Raw genomic sequence first — 12899 nt, forward strand, 5'->3', positions numbered from 1 at the left:
CCACAAGGTAGAATTGTCCTCTGACCTCCAAACTTTCATTAGGTCGTACATCTGAACTGAATGTGAATGCACAAGACATACGAAAAGAATGTAAAAGACATCAAAATAATTTAGAAAGACATAATTCAGTTGGAAGTGTCCATGCCTAGCACAAAGCCCTGGGTTCTAGCCATAGAATTAATAAAACCACTCAACAAACTGGGCGCACCATTTTAATCCCAGCACTCAGGAGGCAGAGGACAGTCTGGACTATACAGTGAGTTCCAGGAAAGCCAGAGCTACACAGTGGGACCTTGTCTCAAAAAACAAAAACAAAACAAAACACTCAATAAAACCATGTGATTGAACACATTCCACCACTCAGGAGATAGAGGATCAGTTCCATATCATCCTCAGTTATATAATAAGTAGCTTGTGTGACCCTATTGGGGGGGGGGAATAAAAATGATCTATGGTATAATCTATTGATAAGGCATATACATTTCATTCACCCATCCCTACAGTTTGGTTCCCCAACACTAAATAAGCCTGGTATGATAGGACATGCCTGGCCAGCCTGGACTACAAAGCAAGGCTCTGTCAATAGATAGATAGATAGACAGACAGGAAAGAAGGAAAGAAAGAAAGAAAAAGAACTGACATCAAGGGTGGAAGATGACAAGTTCAAGGCTAGCCTAGGTTACAAAGCAAGGCTCTGCCAATAAATAAATAAAAACTGATGCTCAGTGGCAGAGCAGCAAGCTTGAGGCTCTGAGTTCTACCCCTAGCACCACTTAGGATAGTAACTGTTCTGGGGAAGATAAAATTTTCAAAACATTATTATCATTAAAGAGAAATACACACATAAAAAAAAGAGAGAGAGAGAGAGAGAGAGAGAGAGAGAGAAATACACACATAAAACAAGCCACAACCACTCAGAGGAAAATAAAACTTCAAGTGTTAAAAGCAAAGACTTGTAATTATTAAATAAAAGAAATTAGTAACTTGGAGAATTAAAATAGATGGTAAAACCCAGAAATGCACCCACAGTTTTACATAAGAAAAATTAAAACATATTCTTTTTTTCATTTTGGTTTGGTTATTTTTGGTTGTTTTGTTTTCAAGACAGGGTTTCTCTGTGTAACAGCTCTGGTTGTAGATCAGACTGGCCTCCTAATGCTGGGATTACAGGTGTGCACCACCACACCCAGCTAAAACATATTCTTACACAAGTCTATGCATCAGCCTTGGCAGTGTGATTCAGAGAGAGAGAGAGAGAGAAGCAACCCCAATGTTGATCAACTGATGAATTAAAGAGTACAAAACAGTATCGGTTACAATAAGATAGTCTGAAATGCTGATCCATGCAGTAACATGGATGAACCATGAATCATAGTGTCATAGTTAACTCAGCTGTCAACTTGATGGGGTGGGGAGTACAGACACTGGCACAAAGAAAATCCTGCTCATTACAGTAGCAAAAAAAACAGGTCACAGGGGCTGGAGAGATGGCTCAGTAGTTAAGAGCTCTGGCTGCTCTTCCAGAAGACCGGGGTTCAATTCCCAGCATCCACATGGCAGCTCAGAACTGTCTGTAACTCCAAGATCTGACACCCTCAAACAGACATACATGCAGGCAAAACATCAATGGACATAAAATAAAAATAAATAATTAAAAAAACAAAAAACCAAAAAAACAGGTCACAGAACCCAAAGCAAGACCAGAACAGCCCTACACTACTCAACAGAAGCACCAGAAATTCAGATGACAGTAAATGCCTTCAAAACATTTCAAGGCAACCAGTCCCAATCATCAATAAGTCTACAGCCTACAAACTATAAAACAATTCACAGGTAGAAAAACACTCTTAAAAAATACCCCAACCAAAAAAAAAAAAAAAAAAAAACCAACCAGCATGAGGAAGTAGACCAGCAGTTCTTACCCTGTCATGCATGTCAGATAATACATTACAATTCCTAACAGTAGCAAAATTACAGTTATGAAGTAGCAATGAAAATAATTCTATGGTTGGGGATCACCACAACATGAAGAAGTCTATTAAAAGGTCACAGCATTAGAAAGGTTGAGAACCACTGCCCTAGCCCAAACAAGCCAGCAAGCAGAAGTGGGGTGTAGATAAGCCACAGAACTGATGCTCTTTTTTCTTTTTCTTTCTTTCTTTCTTCCTTTTTTTGTTGTTTTGGTTTTTTGTTGTTGTTGTTGTTGTTTTTGTTTTTCAAGACAGGGTTTTTCTGTATAGCCTTGGCTGTCCTGTAGACCAGGCTGGCCTCCACCTGCCTCTGCCTCCCCAGTGCTTTGATTACAGGTGTGTACCACCACTACCACTCGGCTTAGCACTTAAGCACTTGCCTAGAATCTGTGCACCCCTAGGTTTCAATCTCTGAACTACTGAGATGTAACAAGAATAAATTAATTAAAAAAAAAAAAAGTCAAAAACACATTTCAAGTTCTAAAAAAAAAACCTCTGAACTACAAAGTGAGAAGCGAAGGAAAAGCATGCGGAGAGGGAGCTACGGACTCACATGAGAGAACTCAGGCTGGGACGGGATGGGAAGCGAGCTAGGAGTGAAGACTGCTGTGCTTTGAGACACAGGTGTTGATGCTTGTGGTGACACAGCAGGCAGGGACGGGAGAAGGGACTTGTCTGCCTCCACTGCTTCATCATCCTCAAGCTTCTGGAAAGGCTTTGTTCCTTCTTCAGGTATCACTGACATGTCCATGGGCTCATCTGGTTCCATACAGAAAAAATGAGTTACAAGTTATCACTCACCAATATTACTCACACTCCAAACCACTAACAGCAATTATGTTACAGACATTTTTATTCCTAAAACACAGTTTCCTAATTTGCAAAAACTTGACATGATAGTATGTTGTGCCCCAGCAATCCTACCCTTAGGGAGGAAGGGATGCACAAGTGCACACACATGCACACATACAGCGCTCAGAGGACAACTGGCAGGAGCTGGTTCTCTCTTTCCACTACGGGCTCCAGGGACCAAACTCAGACTTCCAGTCAAGCATTTTTAAGGGCTAACCAGCCCACACCTAATTTCCCATACAGATTAAAATGGTGCTCCTTCTGTGGATGCCCACCCTATGCTTAAGAAATGTAAACGACATGTCTTCTCTAAGCCCTCCCAGATTATCACAGCTCAATTTCACATCTTCTGTAGGAACAGCCAAATTAACTTTTTCATGTGTTTGTGTATGTGGTAGGTGTGCACGTATATAAATGGCTACGTGTGTGTGGGTGCAACTGTGTGCACATGTGGGCTGGCGCCTATAGAGGCCCGAGGCTGATGTGGAGGACCACCCCTGATGACTGTTGCTGGTGTTGCTAGCCAGCGTGCTGCGCAGACCCCATCTCCTTCTGCTGAGGTAGACTTGGGAGCAACACACCATGCTCTCCCGGCATTTACCTGGTCCTCTTGCTTACACAGCAAGCACTTCAACTGCTGAGCCACCTCCCCAGCGTCCAATGCCACCTACTTTAACTGTCACAGACTCTGCCCCAGCCCTTGAACAGCAGTGAACTTACTCACCACTCTAAGTCAATGATCTAAGTGATCTGAGTATGCATGAACTCACTAAGGTGCAGTTAATACTGCTAAGCGCAGAGACTGACACCAGTACAAACACAACGCTACCGATGCTGTCAACACTTATTTATCTCAGAACTAAGACACCAATCCAAGAGGAAACACACACACAGAACACAAAACACTGCTTCTGGGGCTGGGGATATGGCTCAGAGGTTAAGAGCACTGCTCTCCCAAAGGATGCAGGTTCGATTCTCAGCACCCACATGGAAGCTCACAGCCATCTGCAATTCCAGTTCAGGGGATCCAACCCTACCCTGGCCTTAGAGGGCACCAAGCAAACAAGTAGTCCATAAACACTCCTACACATAAAACAAAATGTAAGGAATGGATTCTGCATGATATGCTACATATCCAAGGCAACCAAGCCCATTCTCAGAGCCAGCCAAAGGAGCTTTTTAATTCATCAGGTTTTGACCCCAACCAGACCAGTCAAAAACTACCTACTCCATTTAGTTTTCCCCAGTTTACCCTCATGTTACCAGCTGCCTACAACCCAAACTTCAGTGCCCGCCCTGGCCGCTTGATTGGCCTCACCCTCACATACCAGTTCTGATGAGATTTTAAGGTCCAGTGGCTACAAACTTAGACTTAGTTTAATAACCTAAGATAGATGACAAAACAAAGATACCTAAAAAGCATTTGAGACTTCACAAACAAGGATGCACACATTAAGCAAATGAGGTAAAAACACATGATGCAATATTACATGGGGGAAAAAACAAAATGGAATCAGATATATAATGACGTCAACTGCATAAAAACACTTTTCATAGGTACAGAAAAAGCTCTGGAAACACACACACACACACACACACACACACACACACACACACACACATACTAACTGTAATTAAATCTGGATTGTGGTCCCTCAGGTCAAAGAAAAAATTATTTTGGTTTTTCAAGACAAGGTTTCTCTGTAGAGCCCTAACTCTGTATAGAACTTGCTTTGTAGACCAGGCTGACCTCAAACCCACCAAGATTTGCCTGCCTGCCCCTCCTGACTGCTGGGACTAAAGGCACGCATCACCACCACCCAGCCCAAATTTTCTATAGTGAATACTGATTATAAACAAGAAGAAAAAAGAATTTTTAATACAATTCCCTCTACATGTTCACATTACAGATAGATGAGATTAAGACATTAACCTAACAATCTGAGTAGGGTTTTTATAGAATGAAATCTCATCATTTTAACTAAAGATGTCACCAATTAGGCATATGGCTGGAATACTGTCAGTCTACCAGTACCTACAACTGAGGAGACAGGCAAGCGCAGAACAAAGCTGAGTTAGCTAAGCCTGCTCGGTGGTACTCCTCAGCACTCCAGGACTCACATGAAGACAGTGGGCGATCACAGAACAACATACAGAAAAGCAAATGCCGCAGAGGCAAGTGCCTGAGTTCAGACCCTAACAACAGTCCAGATGCTAACTCCCGCAAAGAGAAAGTAAGTTAAATTTTTATCACCACCTTCAAGCTACTACCCTTCGGTTATTTTAATGACAGCAAAAATAAAGAGCCCAAGAAACAGCTGTTGGTTTTCTCTCACTAGAAACACGTCAGCATGTTCCTAGAAGGTACTAGGTAATTAAGGAGTGACAAATCCAGGACTTCCTCATACTAATTTACTTGGGTTCAATTATAAAAACAAAAAATTTTTACCAGAGCATTATTTTCCTACATTAAAATAGTAGAAAAATCTTAGAAAGATCTATGCTTAAAAAGCAAAGAGCTGAGCCAGACGTGGTGGCACACACCTTTAATCCTAGCACTCTGGAGGCAGAGGCAGGCAATAAATTGCTGTGAGTTCAAGGCCAACCTGGTCTATCTACAAAGTGAGTCCAGGACAGCCAAGGCTACACGGAGAAACCCTGTCTAAAAAAAAAAAAAAAGAAAAGAAAAAGCAAAAGCTTAGAGTGGTTTACCCCAGGCCGTGTCTGGCAGACGAGGAGCAAGGAGTCTGGGGCAGTGGTCAAAGCACAAAGAAGTGCACATTTGCCACAGCAGCAGAGCACGGCTCCTCTCCTGGGGGGAGATGAACAGACAGATGACAACAGCTCACCTTTTCTCCCTCCTTGCTCTGTGGGACTGCTAGGAACGATAAAAGGGGTAGCTCGGAAAGCATCGGGGGAAGGAGCAACAAGATCTGAGGAATTCCTTTATATAAAGAGAGAATCACAGGTTATTTTGCTGCAGCCAAGGGTTTGACATTAGCTTTGATTTCTTCATAACAAAAATATCTAACTCACATACTTAACAGAATATATACTAACAACAGTTCTTCCAAACAGCAATCTAAGAGGCAGACAGCTCTCAGACACTACGTCTTTTAAAGAGTAAGAGCAACGGGAATGATTGGACACAGGACATCGTGATTAACAAGACAACCAAAAGCTGAAACTAAATTCACAGGTCTGAGACGCAAAATTTCTACCTAATTTTTATATAATATGAAGAGTATGCACATTTTCATTTAAAAACAAGCACAAAACCAAAAAGCCAACCTCTTTGCCCTAGCAGTCTATTCTCTATCCTATAATGCTAAGTGACAGAAATGCTAGAAAATGAAGGCACAAATGCTTGGTTCTGATGTATTACATTTCTAAACAACGAGGCATTTAAATTCCTAGTGAAACCTCCAATGGAAAAAATACATGTACATCCTTTAAACAGTTCCTCTAAGTTCTCACCCCAAAATTCCTAAGGCCTGGATTCCAGCTTTTAGCTATGAAAGCATCTGTGGTCTGAGACGCCAGCCTGGCTCTCCAGGCTGTTTCAGGCATACTTACGTGGAAAGACTTTCCTGGACAAGGGGCCTCTGACCAGACAGCTGCAGGAGCTGCAAGGTGGTAGCGGGTGTGGAAACCGGAGAACACCCACTTTCCTCCCTTGAAGGAGTAGAACACCCATCAGAGACTGTGGGAGAAAAGGCAGGGCTGTATTTACTTCTCAGCTGATGCCACTGCGTGGGAACATACACAGCGCTGCCAAACCAGCACCCCACCAGCTACACTCCAGGGCAGAAGTCCATGCTGGTGGTGGTGACACGACTCAATGGGACCTCAACCAGACACAAAACTTGAGATACAGTAACCCCACCCCACACCCTGTTTTAGTGTTTTGGGGGTTTTTGGGGGTTTTGAGTTTTGGGTTGTTTTGCTTTGTTATTCAAGAAAGGGTTTCTCTGAGTAGCTCTGGCTGTCCTGGAACTCACTCTGTAGACCAGGCTGGCCTCAAACTCAGAAAACCACCTGCCTCTGCTGGGATTAAAGACATGCACCACCACTACCCAGCCAGATCTTTTAAAATAACAATTGGCTAAAAGAGTTCTTTGGTCCTTTCCCCCATGATCTAAGCGTAGAAAAGGTAATGGTTAGACGCCCACCTCGGGGCATGTCTGTGATGGTGCTGTTCAGTATTAGAGTAATGAAAAAAGTCATCTGGAAAATTGCTTCCTAGCTGTCATGAACCTGACTTGTAGATTACAGGCCTTTGGAACTAGTCTGCATGAGAAACGCAGAAGAGTTTGCAGCTGTAGGATAAAGCCTTTACAACACTGTAAGCAGACGACCTCATCGGGCCACTCTAGGTGAGAATCTAAAGACCAGCACGCAGAAAAAGTGCAGGCAGTACAAGTCTGGACCACAAAGCTCTGAAGGGAAATGAGGACTCTACTGGGAATAGAGCCAGTGATATATTCTAGAACCGAACTATTAGCCACTCATGATATAGTCTAGATTTGAACTATTACTCACTCGTGATATATTCTAGAACTGAACTGTAAGCCACTCGTGATACAGTATAGAACTGAACTATAAGCCACTCGGGCTTTTTTTTTTCCTAGAACGGAACTATAAGCCACTCAGGATATATTCTAGATCTGAACTATAAACCACTCATGATATATTCTAGATCCAAACTATAAGCCACTTGTGATATAGTATAGAACTGAAACAAGCCACTTGTGATATATTCTAAAACTTAACTATGAGCCATTTATGATATATTCTAGAACTGAACTATAAGCTGCTCATGATATATTCTAGAACTGAGCTATAAGCCACTCATGATATATTCTAGAACTGAACTATTAGCCACTTGTGACATATTCTAGAACTGAATAGAAGTCATCCATGATACAGCCTGGCTGTACTCTACCCATGTCCTAAGAACTTTATCAATGTTCAAGAAATGAACAGGTGGGCTGGAGAGATGGCTAGGAGGTCAAGAGCACTGTCTGTTCTTCTAAAAGTGCCCTCTTTTGGTGGGCCGGATGGAACAAATAAAGACGACAATTTCAGAGAGAGAGACAGAGAGACACACGAACGAATTAGCAGGCTGGGTATGGTAGCGAATACGTTTACTACCAGCACTTGAGAGGCAGAGGCAGGTGGATTTCTGTAAGTTCATGGCCAGCCTGGACTACATAGCAAGTTCTAGGACAAGCAGGGCTACAAAGTTAAGAAAGTGTCTCAGCCAGGCGTGGTGGTGCACGCCTTTAATCCCAGCACTCTGGATGCAGAGGTAAGTGGATGGCTGTGAGTTCTACACAGTGAAACCTTGTCTTGAAAACAAAACAAAACAAAACAAACAAAATAGAATGTGTCTCTAGGGAAGTGAAAAAAGTAATGGACTAATTTGCTTCACAGAAGAAATTGCATGCCAGAAAAGCACTCTGCTCACAGTTCCTATTCAGATCAACAGTAAAAGAAGAGAAAGCTATGAAAAAGTGCAGCAAGTTTAAAGATACAGAGTGTGCAGGAAAAGTATTTGTTAAATCTTGCCATTAAAGAGAAGCCTCTGGACAACAGCAAGTAAGACCCCACCCACTCATTAAAAAAAAAAAAAAGCCTAAAGTGAAATGGCACCACATGGAAGTGTTTCTCCAAGGGCACCCTCAAAGACACAGAGGCCACTGCAACTGTGATCAAGAGAGACAGGCTACATCTGGAGCCAGCAGAACCTGGAGTATCACCCACATAGTATTGTTTTTGTAAACATGAAAGATGTAAAAAACAAGAGGGTCACTGAAGCTGGCACCAAAGTCTCAGAAAGCTGCTGAGTGCAGGTAATGTATGAAGGGGTTAACTCCTACAAGCCTACCAAGGCCACTGTATAAAGCTAGGAAGGTGAAAGCTAAGTCACAATGGAGAACCCAGAAATGTTCAGAGGTGCAAAGCCATGGGAAATCTGCCAAGGAAAGCTGCAGTGGAGCTAACCCAAGAGAGAGGTCATCTATGCTGAAGGCATCCAGGCAGTAGGAGAGAGTACCCACAGCAGCTGGAGCCCAGATGACAACATCACAAGCCCAATCACATGGGCTACAGGTTTTGCTGTTTACCCTACTTAGTGTCAAGCCTGCTGGACCTCCACCCCTCCCTTCTGGAATGGGGAGTATTGACATCATATATCAGAAGAATATAACCAGTTTTTTTTAATTTATTGGAGCTCATAATTAGGAGATACGGTCTCAGAAGATACTTTAAACTTCTGAACAATGCTGAGGTGTTACATACGATGGGGACTTTTGAAACAACTAAATGCAGTTGTATTATGAAATGAGGGATAAAATGTTATGATCTAAAGAGATGTGTTGGTGTCAAGGTGACAAAGGGTGGAGCTATCATGATTAATTTTGTCAGCTTGGCTGCTTTTAGGATCACCATGGAAACACACCTCTGAGTGTATCTCTGAGGGTATTTCCAGAAAGGCTTAGCTGAGGAGGCAGCACCCTCCCATTGGGCTGGGATCCCATGAATAAAAGAAAAGGGAGCTGAGCAGCAGTGATCTCTGCTTCCTGAGTGTGGACACTAAGACTGGTTTCTCAGCCTTACAGCTCCAGCCTCCCTGACGTGAAGACTAGGACTAGCAGCCTGTGACCCCAAAAAAAATTTTTTTAAACTTTTCTCTTTTTGTTTTTTAAAAAGTTACCCATTTTACCAGTGCTCGGTGGTCCACACCTATAATCCCAGCACTCAGGTGGATCTCTGTGAGTTCAAGGCCAGCCTGATCAACAAAACAAGTCCAGGACAGCCAAGGCTACACAGAGAAACCTGTCATTAAAAAAAAAAAAAAAAAAAGAAAACAATACCCATTTATTATTTTTATGCATATGAGTGTGTGCTTATATGAGTTTAGGTCACTATGTGACGGTAGGCACCCATAGAGGCCAGGTGAGGGCATCAGAGCCCAGGAACTGGGGTTACAAATGGTTGTAAGCTGTGGGTGCTGGGAACTGAGCCTCTACAAGAGCAATAATAGCTCTTAACCACTGAGCCATCTCTCCAGCCCCGAAACCTTCCTTCTCACGCTGTTTTTGTCAGATTTTGTTGTTACAGCAATGATAAAAGTAACTACTATAGAGAGGAAAAGCCAGAATCCTTATACCTCTGCTTGGCTGCTCTTCTTTCTTGTGACGCTTCTACAATAGAACAGCAAGCGAGCCTTTTATTCCAAGGTCTACCTAAGGTGAAGTAAAGCTCATGCCATGATGCAGATGGGAGAAGTCAAAACAATGCGCATGACACCTGAGGTATGAATGCAGCAATTTTCATGATTAGAAGTGGAGCCTCCTCAAAGGAGACAAAAAATACCAAGTACTAATTGTAAAATACACGAGCAGCCATAGTGCCTCTCAATATTAAGTTTTCTACTGGGCCTTTCTCCTCAAATGGAGAGTATCAACTTAGATTGATTATCAACTATATTAGCCCTAGGTGTAAAGGAACGCCTTAAGTACACCTGGTGGCTTTAATGGGTGCCTGCTGATGTCTTATACACCAAGCACAGCACAGAATGCAATGGGCATGGCCTCCCTCCTTCCCTGCTTTTCACTGAAGTGTTCCTGTTTTCTGAAACTGGGATGGAAGGAGGACTCAGGAGTGACACAAGTCTCATTGTACACATCTGAGCTTTGTGTCCTTTGTCTAGACCTTAATTTGCCTTTTGTATCAACTGATAGATAAGTAAACTGCTAACCAAATGAGTCAAAGAAAATATCACAGTAAACATGACAGAAGAAGAAATGACAGCTCTGTCATAATACCAACTTTTACTAGCTATTTTCAATACCTCAATTTCCAAAAGGGTGAAAGTTACAAAAAATGTTGACTGGTAAGCACTGTCAGAAAGCCCTCATCACTGACTGGCTAGGAATCTATCTTTCTTCCATACACACCTATTTTAAAAGGTGCTCTTTAACTTAAACAGCAGCCTCAGAACTGGGGTTGAAAACTAGGGCAAGTGAGAAGAAGCTGTAGAAACACTCAGCCTTCCTACCTGTTTTACTACTCTGGTCAAACAAGTCTTCCTGAGTTGACGTGACCTCGGGCTCTGACGACGTCTGAACCTGCAGCCCCCCATCCAGCAGCTCTTGGACAGCTACCTGGTCCTTCGTTTCCACAGCAGCAATAGAAACTTGAGGACTGGAAGGCAAGTCTTCCGACCTAGGAGATTCATATCACCACAGATGAAGACTGCTAAATTCAAATGCTTCCCTCTTTTAACAAAAAGTTTCTCCCACTTTCAACATTTCAATTTAACAACTCCAAATTTTCTAATAGCCCTAATCTACATAACCTACTAAAACTGAAATGTTACTGCAACGTCCTCGGCAGGACACGCCTGTCTTCCTCACCCCCACAGCCATGCCTCTTATCAGCTTTATGCTAACACTTCTGACAAGTGATGAGGAATCGCTACAGAAGCTTTACACAGACCTGAGGTGGTTTTCTCCTCACTCCTGTCATCTACTGCCTGCTGACTTTTCCCAGGACTCCTTACCTGCTCATCCGGGTAAGACATTCTGGGCCCTTCCCAGAGAATTTTACTATTCCCAAGGAAAAATGGAAAAAGCAAGACTAACAGGAGGAAGGCATGCGGCCTATATCTATAATCTTTGGGTTTCAAAGGCTGAGGTCGAAGGATTGTGAATTCAAGACCAACCTGGGCTACATACTAAGTCTGAAGAAAGCCCAGACTATAGACTGAGACCCTGTTTAAAAAATAATTTAAAAACTTGGAAGGCAGAGGCAGGTGGAATCTGTGAGTTCGAGGCCGGCCTTGTCTACAAAGTGAGTCCAAGACAGCCAAGGCTACACAAAGAAACCCTGTCTCAAAAAAAAACAAAACAAAAAATAAATAAATAATTTTTTAAAAGATAAAACTTTAATTGAAATAAAAACTTTCTAAAGAAAAACTCTAGTTGAGCACGGTGGGACACACACCTACAATCCTACCACTAAGAAAGTTGAGGCTGGAGGAGTCTTTCAACTTCATAGCAAAAGACTGTCTCAATAAAAAAATGAAAAGCCAAAAAAGCACAATAATCACCTTTGCTGAGGACCCACCTCCAACCTTCTATTGAAGGAAATAAGAAAAAGATACTGAATGTTTGCTCATCTTCCTGCTAATAGAGAACATCCCAGTTTTCCTCTACTACTGGCCAGTCAATATAGTCTGGGATATAAAAATTACCACAGACCAAGCAGAGAATACATCCTCATTTCAACCAAGCTAAGCTCCAGAAACACTTGAGAAAATTTCTGCATCTAGCTACAGCAAAACTAACAGAAGGGTGATACTTAACAATCCAAAGCAATATGGTGCACAAGAACAGAAACAGGCGCCGGGCGTGGTGGCACACACCTTTAATCCCAGCACTCAGGAGGCAGAGGCAGGCGGATCGCTGTGAGTTAGAGGCCAGCCTGGTCTACAAAGTGAGTCCAGGACAACCAAGGCTACACAGAGAAGTCCTGTCTTGAAAAACAACAACAATGAAAAAAAGGATTAGAGTTACAGAAAAACTAAGGTACAGAAGCATCTTTATAACAGGCCTGAAATAAGATGATAGCACACACAGTAAAACTGCATATGTAAGCCATATTTATAATCAGTATTTCTACTGGACAAAGCCAAGGTGCCATATCTACAAAATGTGAGAAGGGAATCAGCAATTTCTAATTGTCAACTGCCAACAGTAGCCTCACAGTAAAACCCCACAGCAACCTTTAGAAAGGACATGGCTTACCTTGTAAGTGGTAGGTTTTGTTCTTCTACCTCATGGATACCTTTACTGGGCTGTACTGTAACTGGGATGTCTCTGTTGGGTTGTTCTATCACAGCAATATCTTCAATGGACTGTTCTGCACATTTTATTGCTTAAAATATTGGAAGAGACACAAAGGAGATATTTAACTTTTCAAAGTATTAAAGCCAGCCTAAATGATTCTCAAAAATAAAAAATCTTAATAGAAACAAGTCTAATGTTAAAATATCAAGTGCTATATAAA

The 12899-nt window shown here is 42.3% G+C and overlaps 1 protein-coding gene across 1 annotated transcript in view; it reads right to left on the reverse strand.

Annotated features, from left to right (window-relative positions):
• Tp53bp1 (tumor protein p53 binding protein 1) overlaps positions 1-12899 on the reverse strand; it is a 70390-nt gene that overhangs the window by 41130 nt on the left and 16361 nt on the right. Inside the window, exons 7-11 of the mRNA XM_051144488.1 lie at positions 12638-12767; positions 10888-11054; positions 6399-6525; positions 5672-5766; positions 2524-2729 (exon numbers count right to left, since the gene is read on the reverse strand). Coding sequence (XP_051000445.1) covers positions 2524-2729; positions 5672-5766; positions 6399-6525; positions 10888-11054; positions 12638-12767 — 725 coding nt within the window. The remainder of the gene's footprint in view (positions 1-2523; positions 2730-5671; positions 5767-6398; positions 6526-10887; positions 11055-12637; positions 12768-12899) is intronic.

The sequence above is a fragment of the Acomys russatus genome, chromosome 4, assembly GCF_903995435.1.
Source record: "Acomys russatus chromosome 4, mAcoRus1.1, whole genome shotgun sequence".
Classification (NCBI taxonomy): Eukaryota; Metazoa; Chordata; class Mammalia; order Rodentia; family Muridae; genus Acomys; species Acomys russatus.